The following is a 20438-nucleotide window of genomic DNA, read 5'->3' on the forward strand; positions in this document are numbered from 1 at the left end:
AGTCTAATAAACAGGGGTTTTGGAGGCTTGTGTTGGAATTGGCTCTGCTAGATTTCCCTCGTTCTCCTGAACATTGGCAGTATGAGCGGTGGCTTTGGGTGTTGGGATAGCCACGGCAGGTACATGGGATGCAGAGGCCACAGCTGGCTGTGGTTGCTGTTGTTGTAATATGGTTATAACATCGGCCTGACAGGCTGCAACCTCAGCTTGACAGGCCGCATCCTGCTATAGAGTCTCAACTATCTATTGCAGATGGTGTATCAGTTCTTCCACACTGGCTGGGGGATACTATGCTATTGGAATAGGTGATTGGTTTCGTGCCAAGCTGGAAGTAGACGACTGTTCCCAAACCAAACTGAACACAGGTGTGCTGAGGGGTGACTGCTGTAGGAACTGGATTGGTGAATTCTACCTGATTCTCCTCCGTCTTGTGACCAGTGGGAATGAGGTAAACACAGGTCATCCTCGAACAAGAGCATATAATGTAAATAAAAATCGCATCATGATTAGTAGAGGTCGATCTTTGATCGGGCGAGTGGAGTGCTCAATTCATGACCTTCCCCTCTCGTACCTAAGTTCTCGAGCCAAGACAATCTTGGTGACGACGGACACGTGGCCTTTGGCATGAGTCATGGGTTTCCTAAATTTTCCAAAAATATTTAGGTGGCGACTCTGTATCTGGCAAAGCAGTCAATTTTTGGCATTTTGATTCAAAATCAATTTTCCAAAAGATTTGTTGGGTTTAGACTCTTTTGTATTTATCTATTTCACATTGCACTTGTGAGATCAGATTTAGAACCACGGAAGTCCGAATTGTAGGGCCAGTCGTATCCGAAAGGAACACGAAAAGTCGAGCTACAGTTTCTGGCGACTCTGTTGGGGACTTTAAAGAACTTGACTTGAAATTCATGATGTGAAATTTTATCTACACTTATATGTTCTTTGCATTGCATTTGCATTGATGCGCTTAAGTCACTGTGTTTGGCATCTGCTATTCTTAGACGGTTTGCTGGAGGCTTACCCAAAAGCTTGCCAAATGGTTGACTGGTCATGGGCTCTGCCATGATGGGAACACAACCCTTGGATCTAGACTACCGCTGTACCGTTTGATCCTCCTTTCACTTCTTGATATTAGGTGTGAGAGGTATATTAGGTAGTCTTGCTAAGGTACCCCCTTTGACGATTTAGCCTAGTTGCATATAGTAAAGCCTTAGTGACTGTTCCAAACTAGGACAGGATGCTCACCCAAAATGCAGGATTGTGTGAAACCGCTTGATTGAAATAGTGAAACCTAGTTCATGACAAAACTAGGACAAGGTAACCCCACCACCCTCATAGGGGTGTTTTGGCTCTCTCTTAACTAATATGTGCTTTACAGTGAAACTGTATAGGAATGTGCATAGTAGTTACAAATTTGGTATTTGTTTTGGGGGGCAGAATTCAGTGTGGAGTATAGTCTTACAGCTTTGATCATGTATGTGCTGATAACATCTTAGCTGAGGTGCTGTGTGGTTTCTGATTGCTGCTCTTTTTTTTATTTTTTTGGCTAGGTAGTTTAAAACCATAGCTTTAGAAAGTTTGGATATCCCCCAAGTACTCTGGACCGTAATCAGAAGACTTTGCAAGGCTCTTGTTACTAAGTGATGCGCACATAATTATAGACTAATTTGTAAAAATTGGAACACTTTGATTCATGTTTGTGTTGAAAAGTGTTTGAATATGTACCATTTGAAAAGGTGATCTCATATATACATTACTCAAATTATTCTAATTCAAGCAATTATCCTTCATCCACAAGCCTTCAAGTAGATATAGCACTTAAACAATTAACCTCATGGCATGCTAGACATGGCAACAATCACACTCATGCAATATGCTAAAGCAGCAAAATGCTCACCTAATACTCCAAGGCAAGCCAAAAGAAACAAAAAAGTTAGAAAACATACATGCTCCTAATCAATGCAACATGACTAATGCAACACATGCAATGATGCAACTAATAGGCTCGGCTATTAATTATGACATGTGAATCAATTTGATAGCATGCATTTTAACACGTATTCAATGAAGTATGTAAACTACAATACTTGTTAGAATGATGAATCGAGTCTCGATTCATGCAAGACAAATGGATGCAAATCTTGGAAAATGCTAAATAAAACATGTTGTTCTATTCTAACCATCATAAGCAAGTAAATAAAAGGGAGAAAGACATGGGGTTGGAAAACATACACAAATATTACATGTTTACCCTCACGCGGGAGGGTCCGAATGAATGTCCTAGCTAATTACTATGAATTAACTAACTATTACAAAACAAATTAAATAAATTAACTATACTAGCTAATTAATTAATTATTGCAACAACAAATTTAACTAACTATTCTAGCTAATTAAATAAATAAATACAACACAAAACTAACTAGTTATTCTAACTAATTAGCTACAAATCTACTACTCCAAGAACAACATACTAATATTACAACATCATTTTGATGGATCCCGAGAATCGAGGGATGGCTCATGCATGGATGTAGATTTCCACCCGATATTGCTTTCTGTTTTGTTACCGGAATGCCTCTGTTGCACAGTTAGAAAATTGCACTGTTTTTCCACCTCAGCCTTTACTCTACTCTGTTGGAAAAAGAACACTGCCTACCTGGAAAAAGTGGCCAATAACCCAGAAATAGTGGTCGGCCGACCACTAATAGTGGCATGTCGTCCAGTAAAAGTGTTCTGCCGGCCACTAATGTTGGTTCTTTCCTGCAGCAACAAAGAACAAACAGAGCATAAACCAGAGTATTCTCAGGAGATGTTTGTCCACCCTATCTCTCATTATCAGCAAATAGGTCAAAGGAGGGGTAGGCTTGATTCACAAGCCATCAATCGACGCAATTTCACTATGTGATGACTTATGAATCAAAGGACACAATTTCAAGAAATGGTAAGGAAAGACCAACAAAACCTCCTCCCTATCATGGATTGATCAAGGGAAGTGATTGACTTTGAAAACTTGAACCATGTCATCACTAACAAGTATGAAATGACTCAAGTCTCCATGTGTTCAATTAATGCCTGATTGAACACCAAATTACCTTATTATCTTGTTCCATTTTAGTCTAAGTTTTATTACTTCATTTTAATTACCTTTCATTCCTTAGTCAATTGAGTCCAATAATGAGCTTTAAGTCCACTAATGGAGAAAAGTACCAAACCAAATGTTGTTTTAGGCATGAGAGAGATGTTATGCCGTTGGTAATGAACCCCTAAAGGGATTAAACCATTAAGCGCAATAACCTCAATCTCAAGCTTAAACAAACAATCGGTTTGAAACCACTCACAAACCAAAGGAAAAACCAAGAAATAGTGAGGTTGCAGAGATACTTAGAGGTGAACACAAGTATGGAAAGCAAGAAATAAAGGCTATCAACTCAAATAGGTTGGTGGCTAAGGCCTAAACCACCAAGTCTATGAGTACCATTACACTACAAGCATACTATACAAAGTATGAATGAAGCTAAATCATAAAAATAGTCCTACAAAAATCCTAAAATAGTCCCAAAAAGTGCTAAAATTAAGGGAAAAAACAACTACAGCAACTAGCTAAAATATTGAGGGATTAAAACTAGCACACAAGCACAAGGTGGGGAGGCTAACCCCTCCACTTTTGGGACTTCAAAACATGATTTATTTTTTTTTCTCTAAAAAACCTCTGAAAATCAGTGGTAAAATGCTCAAAAAAAGTTGATGAAAAGGTGGAAAACACAAGGGCAAAGGCCTTAAAAGCAAGGTTCAAAGAAGGGTTGTCAACCCCTCTACTTTTGGTGGCCTTAAACCATAAGTTTCAGCCCAAAAAGGCAGGTTATAAACAACTCAAAAACATCAAGAAAAAATAGAAAACAAGTAGTGTAGAAATGGTACATAAACACTAGGATGTATACCTCTTGAAGAGGAATGATCCTTTGAGTTACAAACCACTAATTTCACACTCTCAAGTGCCTCAAGAGCTAACATACAAGCTCAAATCACCTCAGCAAGGAACTCTCTAGGTTTGGTTTAGAGTGTTTAGGCAAAGGTTATGTAAGTTGCGAGAGAGAGAGAGAGAGAGAGAAAGAGAGATTTTTCAAAATTTTGCTCACCAAAATTTTCTAAAGTCCAAAATTTTTCTAACCCCTCTAACAAAAGAGAGGGTCATGTATATATTGAAATATATGAGAGATCCTCAAAAATATCCTTATAAATACAACTGGAATGGTACATACATCTGTAGAGACAGCTGGCAAAAAATATCTATTTTTTTGCACTAGTGGCCGGTAGGCCACTAATAATGAACGACAGGCCACATTAGTGAGCAGCATGCCACACTAGTGGGTCTATAGGTCCCTAGATGCACAGGCTTGAAAAACCACTGTTTTGGTCCAAAACAAGGCACAAGGTTTGTAGGTTCAACACTGAGGTTTCCTGCTAAGGAAGTCAAGCAATTGACAAGCATACACATTCATCATTAAGTGATCAATCAGTGGCGCCTAAGTCTTAAGGGCCGTCAAAAATGGGGTGTCTACAGTATTTAAATCTCAAGATTTTGATAAAGGCATGAGCCCTTTGAGGCATCCAAATTTTCCGAAGAAACTGAGTTATGAATACTTCAAGGATAGGCTTGGACTAAAATTATGGTCCAAGTTGGTTATGAAAAAATTACGACGCGCACACCGCCTGCCCATCCAAACCGGACCGGGCCCAGTCTAGGTCCATGATTCGTGGGTCGTTGATCGTGGATTGTGGATTGGGTCTTGGGATTGGGATTGGGACTTGGGCTTGGGCTTAGGTTTGAGGCTTGTTAGAATGGGTTAGGTTTGGGCTGGGCTGGATTGGTGGCCCATCAACCTAATCTTTTTGGGCTAGGTTTATTTGGTGACTGCAAATGTATACACATGTCTATATTGTGTGTAACCACTACACTTAAGATGGTGATTTACTCCATCAGTTTTCCTGCATTACTTCTTCAGTTTTGCAGAAATTGAATTCTGCATTTGTTATAAAAAAGCTACTCTTCTCTCCCCTATTGTGTATAAAAAGAGACCTCCTCTTTGGTCTTAGGTACAGAATTTTTGGCTTTCATATATAGTCAGTCTGCTCATATATTCTTCATCTTGTGTGAAAGAGTACTGCCATTGTCGGTTCGCTAGAGCTAACCAGAAGGTATTTCTATGTTAGCAGGTCTATGTCGTCGTGTCTTGGGAGACAAATACCGACAAACCTCCAGCACCCACGGTGAGGCGGCGAATCTATTTTAAGGAGACTGTGGATCACATAGGTTTCGGTTTGTTTTCTTTTCTCATTTTATCGTATTATATATTTTTGTTCAATCAAGTTGTAATTTCCCATGATTTTATATTCTGTAATTTAATAATTAAATATGAATTTGTTTGTTTTTATTTAATTATACAAATTGTACAACAAGTGTTTCTCTAATGATAATATAGTATATTCAAGTATTATTTACCTCACTATTTTATTTTATTTTATTTTTAATAGAGAAAAAATATACTTTGCAAAAGGAAAAGGTATACATGAGGTGGTCATTTTATATATAATATAATAAATAGAAAGAAGATATAAATGTAAGTTTGTAGCGTATGCGGATAATGGGCCATGAGTGAGGGGTTGTTTGGGGCGTCTTAAATAAGTGTATTTTTTGTCTTTTTAGATTAAAAAATTGTGAAAAAAAATATGAATGTTTGAGTTAATTTTTTGACTTTTTATAAAAAAATATTTATTAAAAAATTATATAAATTAGTGTGTAGAAAAAAATTAAGATTAAGAGTTGTACAATCATAATTTTTAACTTTTGATAAATAGTAATAACTTTTAACTTTTTAAATAACCTTTTAATTTTTTTATCAGCTTGTCAAACTTGACTTTAGTAAAGTTGGTCCATGTGACCTGCTAAACTCCCATAGCCCCAAAGTCTCGAGTTTAAGGATGATCCTTTTCTTTTGCACCTTATTCTTCGTCATGTCCTATGCGGATTTTTTTTTTTTTTGTCTCAATGATGAGAAAGTGAAACGGGAACAATTTTTCTTGCCCTGTCCTATTCTATCATTTTCCCATTTTTGATTATATTTTTTAAATATATTTATATATATATATATATATATAACTGATCTTTTTATAATACACATCACTTTTTGAATGTGTACCATGCAAATTATAACTATTTGTGACATTCATACTACAAATATCGTAACTAAAATAAATACGATGGGTCATAATAACAAACACCACTTCAGATATAATTAAATATTTTTTCGATGATAAGTAAACTAATAATAATAAGAGGTTATAACTAATACCATAATGAGTCGTGACTAAATTATGACAAATATCACAATTGGTCAAAATCAAGGATCACATAAATCGTAACTAAACTTATAATACATCCCTAAAGTTTGGTTGAACCTTCCCTAATACATTTGTGACCAATTCCTAGTATATAAAGATCTTCAGAGTTTGATTCTTGTGAGTTTAGTGACTTAATTTGTGAGGTTGTTGGGCATTCTTCAAGAGTTCTTGGAGCTCTTGGAGATTTTGGCTAGAACATCTCCTTCTCATCTCATATTCCATTTGTTGTGATTAAAACTACAAGAGAATTCTCTCATACCAAATATTTAGATGCCATATTAACGTTCTCTTGATTTATCCCATGATTTATGTTTTTAGTTTGTGATTTGAAACTTTATTTCATACCTCTTCTCTTATTTTATGGTTTGGTTGCATTTATAAATGGAAGTACTTGAAAATTGTTAAAAGAGTATGTTTAGGGTTTCATGGCTTATATTCATTTTTGTTTCAAAAATTATCTTTTGTGTGAAACTTAAAAAAGTGTGCTCTAAGAGTGATTGCATAGACTTTAATACGCATATTGAAGTATTTTGCTCAATTTGAGAATTAATAAAATATTAAAGTGCAGAGATTTTGTGGGAATAATGGGTTATTTGGATTGCTTGAAATTAAATGAGATTAATGTTAAAAGATGATATGACTGGGAGTTGATTTGTTATTTTTCTTGAATTTTAAAAATATGTTGAGCTTATTTGTTTTGTATTTGCAATTATTTTATCACTATTTTGTGTCATATATGATTAAAAGTATGTTTATTGGATTATTTAATGATTTTTCGCGTAATAGAGAAAATGGTATTGGGCCTTAAGGACATTTTTGACATTTTGATACTTAAAATCAAAATGGTAATTGACAAACAAGGTAAAATAGTAATTAGCATTGCAATAGCATTTTGGTGAATTTAAAGTGATATTAAAATGACAACTTGTGGAAAAGTGTTAAAATGATTTAAGTGTTAGATTATAATGGTGTGAGTTATTTTTCAATGGACAAATTACCTATATAAATCCTAATATAAATACACTAGTTCTGTTTAGTCCTATACTTTTTTGTATAGATTTAAAAGTCCAACGCCTTCTTCTCTTTCTCTTCCTTTTCTTCTTTCTAATATACACTTGTCGTCTTTCTTCTGCTTTTTCTCATTCTGATATATAGTGATCGGCGATCATTATCGATTGGGATTCATCAACAATCACCGACCACCAATTACTTGCTACACCATCACCGACGGCGAATGAGATGAGTTTCTAACGAAGAAGATAAGTAAATCTATATCAAATTCGACCAGATCTAAATCAAAAATAGTTACCAGAGTACAATCTTCTCTATATCTATCTCTCTCCTTCGATCTCTTAATTTTTCTACTTTTTCTCTGCTACACACTTATTTTTTCGTGTTTTAATGGAGAAAATTTTTAAGTTTTGAATAAATGTTTTTTTTTTATTTTTAGTTACAGACGGTGAAAATTGTAAAGTTTTTCAGTTTCAATTTTTTTATGCTGAAATGAATCATCCTTTAAAACTGCAAAATTTACAATTTCATGACATGCTTTTATTGCAAAATTTTTGCAATTTCATAACATATTTTTCAGTTTGATTGTTACCGTTTCAAATCATACTTTTTAGTTTGATCAATATAGGAGATTATTTGTTTGAATTCTACAAAAATTGAAAAATAACTTATGTTTTTTTTCCATTGTTGCTGTTAATTGTTGTTACATATTTTTTTTCCTTTTATTTTATCAATATTTAACACATATTACTATATTTTTTTGCTTTAATTTATCTATTTATTCTTCTTCTTTTTTTCCGACAATATTATGGACATTCTAGTAAGTCTCCGGCGATGTTCTTAATGTCCAGTGACATTCTAGACATTCCTTCGACTTCCGATGACGTTCAAAATACTTCAACGATACTCAGTAACTTTCCGGTGATGTTGAACATTCTGGCGAGCTTCCAGTGCCTGTCTGACGAAAGTTCGGCGAAGGTAATATATAGCAAGATCTTTAAATTTTAAAAAAAATAATAAGATTTTTTTATAAGAATTAAAACTATATAGGATTAATTAGTGTAAGTGTTTTGTTTTGAAATTAGATGGGTTTTAAATTTTGTATATGAGACCTATCAGTAAGTGCCCATTTTTCAATTTGTGTCATTTTGTTTTGGGCTTTAAGCCTAATAACTCAAGGTAGACGTCAGCCCATTGGGTTGTCCAGTCCAACCCTATTTTTTTTAAGGTTTGGAAAAATTGTTTTGGTCCATAGGGTCTAACTATGCCAATATTTTCAGCCCAAAAAATATGAATGGACTAGGTTTGGGATTTATACTTTTAAACCGGCCTAGCCCGACCGAACCCATTATTAAATTAATTACTTAATTATTTATAACACATAAAATATATATTTTTTATTGGGATCTAAACTTTATATCTATTGATTTTATTGAAATTTACATTTGTGGTGATATATAATCGAATCTATTTAAGAAATCCTTTCATTTATAAACAAAATCTTTCAGTTTATAATAATGTCAATATATTTATTTAAGAAATATAATGTGTGATTGAATTTAATTATGGAATGTTTGTAATTTTTTTAACATATAATCCGATGGATGGACTTTATATTGTTGGCTATATATTTTGTATAGGCCAATCGTAGCTTAACACGTGGCAAGGATAATTTGGGGAATTAATGCAAGTCTCTAATCAGCAACAAACACGTGACAGTTCATATTGGTAATAATGGATCTGCGCAATAATGGAACAGTTAAAAGGCACAAGATGAAGTGGCCTAACGGTTACTCACAATTCAAATTCAAATTCATGGCGGAGGTCTAACTGTAAGAATGGCGTAGTAGAGGCTAACTGTGCAAGACCATAATCAGTGATCATGGGACGGCATTTCGACGGTTGGAAACCCACTTCGACGGTTACCATTAGAAAGTATAAATAAAAGAGAAGGCCACCAGAAGGAAGACCCAGACTCAGATCCATAAACCAATTATTTACTTCATATTTTTTCTTTCCAATTGTTACATTTTCAATTCTTCAATCCTATATTGCGCTTTATTTCCTATGAGTAATTTCAAGTAGTCATTGATGTAAACCTTTTCGGGGCTGGGTCATTGTAACCTCATTGTAAATTCTTATTTAATAAAATTCAGATTCTGAATTGTTCTTTGTACTTGTCATTATTTGTAAGTTTCTCCTAAACAAGCTACCAGTAAAAGTCCTCTTCATTGAGGCTGAAAGAACTTCAACACAATCGTTTGATAATTTGTTGACAATTAAAAATTCTATAATGACTTATTAATCCTTACTGACACGCTTAAAATTGCATAATTAATCTTCTAAAGCCAAAAAAGCCAATAGATATCTATAATTATTTTTTAAATCACGCTTCGACAAATATAGAGATCCGATATTAGCATCAAATTAAGTTTGGACAAATACAAAATTTCTTATTATATAATACCGATTCAATTCAACCCAAACCTGATCTGACTGGATGTTTGTCGACCCTTTTTTTTTTTTTTGTTACAGGAAAATCCTCTCAATCTTCCGCAAGTCTAGGGTAGCGTTTGTTGCAGAGATCACCAAGGTGTCCTATTGTCCGTTCCGAGTAAAGCGACTATAACTTAAGAATTTACCCTGACCTCCCATGACAAGCTCCACTTAAGCCAGAACTTGCATAGCTGATAAGTATTGAGCTCACACCAAGTATTGTGATAATAATAACTTGAAACTAACCTTCTAATTAACTACGCTACACCTAAAAAAATTGATCCAAAAAATTTTGAACTTAGAGACTTAGGGTATGTTTGGTTTGCGTTTTAGAGATGAGTTTTAGAAAAAAAATTCAAAAAATTGTTTCAAAATTACTTTCTCTCTCTTACACATCAATCAATCACTTTTTCTCTCTCCTCTCTCCTTCTCAATAACTTTTTATCTCACACACCTCTAATCAATTACAACAAAATATCAAATCATTCCAAACTCCCAAACTTCAAAACAACTTTTGAAATATACAACCAAACAAACTAAAAAAATTTCTAAAACAACTCTCTCAAATTTTTTTCAAAAACAACTCCCTCCAAAAACAATCCAAGCAAGCCCTTAAAATTTTAACCCACAGCCTTTACCAGGAGGTTGACCCCTTTTATAACCGTCATGGATTTGTGTTTATTGGATTTTGCGTGCCAATATAGGCTTATAGCCATAATTTCGGCATGAACGCTTGTTGGGATTATGTAAATATGGGAAAAATGCAAAAGAAACCTCTCCCTTCCCGATTTGTAAAGGGGCATCCGGTGAAGGTTACTTGAAACAATCAAGAGGGGACGCATATAAAACGGATATTCCTTAGGGTTTTGTTTCACGGCCACACACAATACTACCACATGCGCGCGCGCGCGCACACACACATATATATAATATATATCCATCAACTCCCTATTCTCTCCTCTCGCTTGCCCATTTTCTCACTCAACTCAACTCAATCAAAAATCAATCACTCGCTGATTCGTCACTTGTTCAACTTCAAAACTCCCCAAGGATGGAGCAGACTTTCGTCATGATCAAGCCTGATGGTGTTCAAAGAGGCCTGGTGTGTCCTACCACCCCCTTTGATTTTAAATTTTTGGATTTCTGTATTAGATATATAAATCTCTGTTGTCAGTTTATGGGTAGATCGGAACAGCTATTTAAATTTCTGGGTTTATATTTATTTTGATTTTTTGGACGTGAATTCATGACTAATGCATGGTTGTACTGGTTGGATGCTGAGAAAATACGTAAGAAAGAAGAGGTTTGATACATTTGCTGTTTTTTTTAATCTTTAATATGGATTTTGATGAAGACCTAGAATGTAGGGGAAGCTGACAAAAACTAATTTTTCATTGCATGGAAGACCCAGTGAATGAAAACATCCCATTATGTACCTAATGAAACTATATTCTGCAATTGAATTGGGTTTTGTGTTATTTTTTCGGAAATCAAATTGACAAGTTTAGATTTTTGTTTTTTTGGTGCTTTCTGTTGATCTATTTCTGTTGTAGTTTAGATTTATGAAATCAGATGTTAATGCATTGTTAAGGAATTGTTATTTCATTATTATATTTCAGGTTGGTGAGATTATTTGCAGATTTGAGAAGAAAGGTTTCACTTTGAAAGGTAATTTCCCCTCTTTTTAGGATTTGCTTGCTTCCAGTGTGCTGCTTAAATACCAATAAGATCTTGCTAATATGTTATCCACTATGATGGTGGTGGCCCTGTCAAGAATAAAAATCAGCTAGAGTTGATGTAAACAATATTTACTCCCACTAATTCTTATTAATCTGGTTGAAAAACTTCAAAGAGAAATGCTATATGTCGTTGATTTTTATTTTTTTTTTATCATTGGTTTGTATCACTCCTTGCGTGGATATTTATGTTTAGTTTCTTGTTTGAAAATAACTATTAAGAAAATAGTGATGACAAATGGTATGGTATCTTGCCATGCACCCCGTGATATTGGTGAAAAAAAATAGGTGATATATAGCATTCCACAACTTCAAAATATTCTTTATCCATTTTCTATTTTGACAGAAGAAGCATATGCAACATAGATGGTTAACAGGCATCTGATTAAGCTGACTTTTGAGTACTTGGTTGCTAAATGAGACCCATGAATTGAATCATATCTTGAATCTTTGTTCTGATGCTGATTATTAGTGACATAGTCAATAGTGAGCCATATTGGAGATAATTCACTTGAGCTGAGCCCTTGATTTCATTTACCATCAACTAATCTTTATCATATTCTTGGATCTTGTTCATGATGTTGGGCAAACATTTTTTTCAGGCCAACCAAAAGAAGTTAATTGCATAAGTTTCAAACTTGAATTTTGGTTGATAATCGGTTTTAGTTTAATAATCGCCATTTTTTCTTAACATGCAGTTGTCATTTTGGTCTGCTTACTACTTTGTAATTTGGTATTTGGTTTTGGTTTCAGGTTTGAAACTCCAGTCTGTGGAGCGTGCTTTTGCTGAGAAGCACTATGCAGACTTGTCTTCAAAACCCTTCTTTAATGGGTTGGTTGAATACATCATCTCTGGTCCTGTTGTTGCAATGGTTTGGGAGGGTAAGAATGTGGTGACAACAGGTCGTAAGATTATTGGAGCCACTAACCCCTCTGACTCTGCTCCTGGTACCATCCGTGGAGATTTTGCAGTTGAGATTGGCAGGTAACTTGCTGTTTCCGTATCTTGTATTTCTTAGATATATGAATATTGTCTTTGTCATCAATACACATGTGCCTGTATGGTTATTGATCAATTTTTATGGATACGTAGGTAAGCACAATATAAAGAAAGAATGAAAGTGGTCGAGAATCCTGGAAGTAAAAATTAACCTTAGGTATAGGATGACGTGACCATGATATGCCATCATTTAATTTGCATCAATGTAGCTAAGAGATATGCTTGTGATAGCGAGTTGGAGTAAATAAGACCCTCCCTTTTGCTTAATATAACAATTTAAATATTTTTGAAACTTCTTATTAATAACATTCTTAATTGGTTCTATTGCTAGATATTGTTGGTATATGACGTTTCATATGTGTATTTGATAAATATCTTTCTTGTTAAAATAACATAAATATGCATTTGCCCCCCCTTTTTCTATTGTAAAAATGAAATGTGGATATGAGAACTTCACCTACCAATGATTACATACTTTACCTAACATCTTGTCAGCAAAGTGGGATATCTTGCTGATCACTTGCTTAATTCATATATATATGGCTGTAGTCAATAGCTGAAGTTACTTTTTAGGATAATTAGTTGTGCATGCCCTACCATCTCTAAGTGCCTAATTAATCAAGATTGATTTGAAAAAACACAATGGATTGTATGGTAAGTAGGCCTGTCTCATCCTCTTCAACACCTTTTTTTAGCGGCTACTGAAATCACAAGCAAATTGATGTGCACAATTTGGAGATATTGTTGGAGAAAATGCTTTGAGCTCTTAATTTGGAGATATTGTGCTCTAAAAAGATTTAAGATTTGTGTGCTTGAATATGATCTTCAAAATTCTTTGTAGATTGTATTATAATCTTTAGTTCATTTGAATTGTTCAGAAAATCTGCTTGTAAACACTGCCCTACCATTAGCTGCTGCTATTTGGGAAATATCTTATGCAGATAAATTTTGTTGTGGCTTGCAGGAATGTCATCCATGGGAGTGATGCAGTTGAGAGTGCAAGAAAGGAGATTGCTCTGTGGTTCCCAGAAGGTGTCGCAGAATGGCAGAGCAGCCTTCACTCTTGGATCTACGAATGAATTTTCTTCTGGGTCTAGTCTGCAACCCATCTATGGCTTTGTTTGTTTTGGTTACTCTTCATTTATTAAGGACTACTTAAATTTTGACTCTGTTTGCATTGTTAGAATTTTAGAGCCTGCTTTGTCGGTGAGGACCCTTAAAGATGGTTTATTTATCTGGTGATAGTAGTATCCGTGCAAGTGCTTTTGGTTAGTCAGACATTGTTTTTAAGGAAAATTGCATCCATGCTATCACCATTTTAAGGTGGAACACCCCAACTGTGGGTGGTTTTACCCCAAGAGAAATGAGCCAAAGTTCTAGTTGAAATCAATTCTTCATGGGCTCCAAATATCAGAATAATAGAGGGGGCATGCATTTTTTTTCTAGTTTATGTTTATTAATATGCATCTCTCTCTGAATCATGACCCATATTTACAGACCAACGTTGTTGGAGTTGAAGTAACTCTCTCCCTACTTAATAATTATTTTTTTGTAGTTTATTTAAGTTATTTTTTACTTATAAGCTGTAAGCAGGATTTGTTTAGGTAGGTTATTGCATGTATCGCATTGAAGACTTTGATGAAGTTGATATAATTATATAAAAAATAAAATGATATTGTATGACAAAATTAACTGTATGTGCTATGTATGCAAGAGTTGTTAATGCTCTGCTTGGTACAGTGGAAAATAAAAGTCAATCAAAAATATTTTTTATGGTGAATGGAAAATAAACATATTTGAGCAAAAAATATTTTTTATTTTTAAAGGGCGGAAAATATTTTTTGAACCAAAGATTTATCAGTGCAATCACATTATCACCAAAATTTTATCACCGCCACGACGGCCACAACCACCATCACCTTTACAGCCTCACTGTGACTATCATCTCTATTTCATTACTACCACCACTATTACTGTCACAATCATTACCGTTGTCACACCACCATTACCGTTGTCGCACCACTATTGCCACCACCACCTCCAACATCTCTACTTTCACCTTCATTCTACTGTTGCCACTATCACTATCACCACCATTAATATAACCATTAATACATTAATTTCAAAAACACAATCAAACATTAAAAAAAAATATATATATATATATATATAGAAAATATTTTCTGGATTTTTTTAGAAAAAATATTTTCCGTCGAAACAAACGGAATATAAATGTCATCTTTTACTTTGGACTTCCCCACTTTTTTGGACCCCTAACCACCAAAATGGATTCCTACTTTTCCTTTAAACTCCTACCTTAATCCTCAACTCGTATAGTAGGCCCTTCATCACTCGCATCTCCACCACCTTCAATGCCAGCCCTCCCTACCTTTGCCCTCCCTTGGGAAACACCACCCCAACCTCGTCCCCAACCTTCATCCCACCTCCGATGCTTTGTCCCTGTTTTTTTTTTTTTTTTCAACAATACCCTGGCTTTAGTTTGAAAGGATGAGAGCCTAGGAGGGTTCTTAACATCCATTTCACTTAGGAAAAACAAAAACAATGGGTTCAATGTGTATTTGTTATTGTGAATTTTATTATTTTTGTGTAGTATAGTAAGAAAATTGATTTGTTATGTTTGTTTCAGTTCTTTTGTATTTTGTATTTTTTTTTTTTTTTATTGTGGATTCTTTACTAATATTTACTTTTTAAGTGCATCTATAAAAATTCATTAAATATAAAAATATTAACTAAAAAATAAAACATGAAAAGCAAAAACTCATACAGTTTTTAAGTTTCAAAATCAATCAGTGTGTTTGGTTTGAGTTTTCTGAATTAAGTTTTTTGAAAATTGAGTTTTTTAGTTTTCGTATTCTTTTGTTTTTAGTGAATATTTTTTAAATTTTAAACATTTTTTTTACTTTTTTAGATGCACCTTAGTTAGATGTATCTAGAAAGTAAAAAATTTGTGAAAAATATTTTAAAAAATTAATAAATACATAAAAATACAAAAAATGTACTGAATTCTTGTATTTTTTTTATATTTTTGGTATTTAGTGAATTTTTAAAATATTTTTTTACAATTTTTTTACTTTTTAGGTGTATTTATGTTAGGTGTCTCTAAAAATTAAAAAAAAAAAATTGCTTAAAATATTTTAAAAATTCAGTAAAAATACGAAAAATAAGAGCGTAAAATTTTCTAAAAAGCGTTTTCTGAAAAATGAAAACAAACAATAAGACTTAATTGTTAAGTGGTAAGAAAATTAAGTAAAAACTATAAGGATAAAGATTGACACCCACATTTTGAGACGTATAATCCACGATGACATGTAACACTTTTAATCTATCACAAACTCAATCATATATATAAGAACTTAAATTTTTAGACAATTAATTAATTTATTAATAATAATATTAAGTCAATTAATAGTGGTTATTAAATTATTAAATTATAATGTTAATAGTATCATAATTAATAATACTATTAAACTCCTTCAAATAAATTTATTTATCTTTCTGTGATTAAATTTCTATATCTAAATACAGTTGTGGAAACTAAATGAATTAAATAAATAATAACTAAGTTAGTCAGAGAATAGTAGGGAGCAAAACATGTAATGAACAGTTTATATATACATTGATTTTTGTAAACAAAAAAAAAAAAAAAATCAGATTTTTGGCAGAGGATTTTGGCCATCCTCCTTCCCAAGGAGACTGTAGAGGCATGCTAACAATATTTTGAAAGCCGGACCGGTGAGCGAACTGAAAAAGGGATCGGTGAATGAGTCACTAGTTCAACCGTTGGGTAAAAACGGTCGAACTGTGACGTCATAATTAATATTATATAATTATAAATTATAAATAAATAAAAATATATATAAATACTCAAATAAAAATAAAAATTGTTGTATAATATTTATTAATAATATTTAATAAAGTCATAATTGATAAAAAAAAAGTCACTTGTTTTAAAGAAATTAAATTTTTTAAACATTCTCTCCAAACAAATTGATTGAATGTTAGGTTTAATTTTGGAGGGAAATGAAATTTTCAATTCTCCCTCCAATCAATATGTTTCAAATAATTTGATTGAATCCCACATAGAATTTTGTAGGTTCTTTTTAAAAAATCTTTTCCTATAAATAGGAATAGACTTTCAAAATCTTCTCCAACTTCCAATGAGATTCTTCCTTATGAGAAGAGACTCTTGAAGTAAGAATTTTTAGTCAAAATTTTAAAATATATTTATAATATATATATATATATATATAAATATAAGAAAGAAAAGAAAAAAAAAAAATCACCGGTCTAACCTGCCAAAACCCAGTCCGGGTCACCGGTTATCCCGGTTCGACCGCTGGGTCCGGCGATTTTTCATTTCTAGGCCGGTTTTGCTCCTAGTTCGGTTCTAGGGGGTTGACCGGACCGGAAGAAGGCCCAGTTCCCGGTCCAACCGATTCGACCGGCCGGTCCGGTCTGGGTTTCACAACATTGCATGCTAAGGCATGCATACAAACCCACTTACACACTCAAGGCCTAGAAATCAAGCGCGCCTTATAGATAATGTTTACCAAGTCAAGGGGAGAAAAAAAAAATATGCCAAAGACAAAATAAATAAATAAAAATATGTTGCCTCCAAACTCCTATAAATAGAGTACTATTTCAGGCCCTCTTTTCCTGCACAAACACGGTTGAACAAGACAAACAAAGAGGGAGAGAAAGAGAAGAAAGAAAGGAAAGAAATAGAGGAAGAGACGAAGTGAAATCTCAACACTAAGCAAAATTTTTGAAAACTCTTGAGGTAAGAATACTTCAACTATACTCATCTTTAGATATATCATTTAACACTGAGAATATATTATTATCAGATTACAAGAATGTAGAAGTATGTTAGAATTGTTTTAACCGATCATATCCTTGTTCAGAGAATTCTTTTCCAGCAATGTTAAGATTTCTCATCTGATTAGAGATACTCAAATAAATTCTACAAAGCTTGTTTTGAAAGTCTGAAAGCTACTGAGACCTCCCAAACATGTTCCTTCCATGGTCAAATTTTTACAAAGTCATTAGAGAGTATTTTATACCTGAAATAAATTGTTCTTCTCAACTGCTGCCTGCAACTCAACACAAATAACCACTTCAAATATATGTCATTTTTTTTTTTACAAAATTTATTTTTATGCAAAACCACTTGGAATAGTTAGATATATGAGTTATTTTTCATTTGCAGCTGATTTCACGGAAAATGGATAAGTTTAAGAGGAGAAATTGCAGTTTTACTAAAATGCGACAAATTCTGTCTAATTTTCTTAGCAAAATTATTTGACTATCTTCCATTGGTTTTCAATCTTCAACCGCTTTGTAAATGTGTTCTCAACTCAAATATATAGCAAAATATTCTCACCTTACCATTTTTTGACATCATTTGAGGCCCCTTTTTATTTTTCAAATACAGATTACCTGTGCTGGAAGTTGATGTAGTTCACTATCCTAGAAACTAGTTTTCTTCCAAATTTTATTTCTCCATCTTAAAATCGTTTTTATCCTTGGAATTTTTCTCGAAATATTTTCCTAACTCAATGAACTAGCACCAGTTAAAATATTGTAATAATTGAACTTCGTTTGGTATGGGTTTCATTATTTTTCGTCCAATAATTCAGTACTGAAAATAAGAAGTGTGGGAAATTCTAAGAAATTTTGTGATGACTCCTAAGACAATTATGCGTTATTCATTTTGGTTGCCATACATGGTTGTGTCATGCTATATAAACCTTATGTCACTGTGGCTTTTAAACTACAATTCGCGCATGTATCAAAATGTAAATTTGACGAAGTAAAGAAACACGAACTTGAACCGATGCATTAAAAGTTAAAAGTGGTGGGGTGAGCCCAATTTAGAGTCTTGCGTGAGTGAGTTGCAAACCCTAACATGGCACGAGAAGGTATTTTGGCTCTTATCAGTATAGGTGATATAAGGTTGGTGGTGCGAGCGTCACAACATAGACCGTTCCCTTGAGGCAGACCATGATGTCACAACTCGGGTACGTAACCTTGGTGCGTGGGCATCATTGGTATTTATAATAAGTAACATTTGAATATTTGACCAAGGGGGAATCAAAATTACCCCGTAGCCATTGCTTAGTGATTGAGTGGAAATAGTGCTCTATGAGGAGTTACTTAGTCTTACCTGATAAACTAAACCTATGAGAATTCAAAAGAAAAGTTTTGTATTTTCCTTATGATGAATTACTGCTTCTGCTTGCCATTGTTCATATTTTCTATTGTTATTATTTCAACTGCTAGCATTCATGTTATGCTTATTTTATTAAACGTTGCTTGTTATTCTGTTACTACACATTAGTCATTATTTATGAGTATTATTATCGAGGTAGGTATTTTTGGGCTATAATATCTTATTGAGTTCATCGCTCATTGGCATTCCCATTGCCTTGGCGTTTTATGCCAAGTATCGAAGGAACCAAAGGAAACATCGAGGTCTTGGAAGACAACGTTCAGCCTTGGTTAGCTTGAAGTGTGCCTAAATCCCATGAATCCCTTTCCTGAGTTATCTAATTTTCTTTAGCATTTTTTTTTTTTAATTATGTTTTTTTGTCATGAATGTACTAAGACCAAGCTTTAAGTTTGCTTTGGCGTTGTAATTTAAGAACTTTTAATTTCTGTTTTGTTAAATTAATGGATGATGGCAAACTTGGTGACAACAATGATTAGAAGTTCTTAATTAAGAAAAATTAATTTTTAGTTTTAAACCTTATTATGATGTTCTTAAATTTTGGGGCGTCACATATAAGTTTTAATTTTCTTGTCATGTCATTGTAGATGTGAAACATAAATTGTGAGTTTTTAGCATTTTTCAAAATAAACACCTAAAAGATATTTTAAAAAAATATCCCTCAAAAAGATAAAAATGTGAAAATGGTGAGCAATTTTTTTTTAAATTGTTTTGCATTTTTACACTAAATTAGGTTTTAACTTTATCAGAAAAGTGTACGAATATATTTCAATAAAATAATTAATTTAAGCAAATAAAATAAATAAAGTAAACAACAAAATTAAGCCTTACAGTACTTTTGTAGATTGTTTATAAATAAATTTGTGATTGAAGGCAGTGTTTGAATATTGTGTCTTTTAGACAGAATTTCATCCTCTCTAAAGTGCTCGAGAACAATGGTCGTCCTATCTCCAGGATACAAAAATCACTGCAAACTAAAAGACCACTCTTTAATTGTACAATGAACCAAAATTATGTTTCGCACTCACAAAACACTTAGATACATAAATGAAGAACTAAGAGAATGCAAGAAAACTTGAGATTTTTGGTATGAACTGAAATCGGAATGGGGACTTCCTTTATATAGGCATGGAAGCACCTATTCGGTTTGAACAAGAAAGGCATGAAGAAGGGACATGACCGAAGGGAATCAATCACCCGATCGGAGAAGACACCATTTGGAATTGAAATTTGAATTTCAAAAAATTTTGACGCAACTTTTGAATATGAAATTCAAAAACCAAAATAGGCAACAAGTTGACCCAACCCAACCTCACACCACGCACTCGCATCAATTTCGATGTCAGGGTGCATGCGCATGTTGTTTTTGGATCCAACCCAACTTGGTCAATACACTTTCCTCCTTACAAAACTTGTGGTTCCCTTAAAGGCTCATACTCAAAAGTCCAACTAGAGACTTCTAAACACTTCAACCTTCTTCTATGTTTTCTATGTGGGACAAGAAAATTGCACATTATTCAAACATATAACATGTTTCATGAGA

The 20438-nt window shown here is 33.5% G+C and overlaps 1 protein-coding gene across 1 annotated transcript; it reads left to right on the forward strand.

The window, feature by feature from the left end:
* The first annotated feature begins 10592 nt into the window (after positions 1 to 10592).
* Positions 10593 to 13917, forward strand: LOC145790758 (nucleoside diphosphate kinase 1-like). The gene is made up of 4 exons (XM_082869404.1): positions 10593 to 11011; positions 11529 to 11577; positions 12399 to 12630; positions 13610 to 13917. The coding sequence occupies exons 1-4, from the start codon at positions 10961 to 10963 to the stop codon at positions 13722 to 13724; spliced, it is 447 nt and encodes a 148-aa protein (XP_082725530.1). The 5' UTR covers positions 10593 to 10960; the 3' UTR covers positions 13725 to 13917.
* Positions 13918 to 20438: the final 6521 nt, after the last annotated feature.

Source organism: Camellia sinensis, chromosome 5, assembly GCF_055761805.1.
Source record: "Camellia sinensis isolate YWXY chromosome 5, ASM5576180v1, whole genome shotgun sequence".
NCBI classification, from domain to species: Eukaryota; Viridiplantae; Streptophyta; class Magnoliopsida; order Ericales; family Theaceae; genus Camellia; species Camellia sinensis.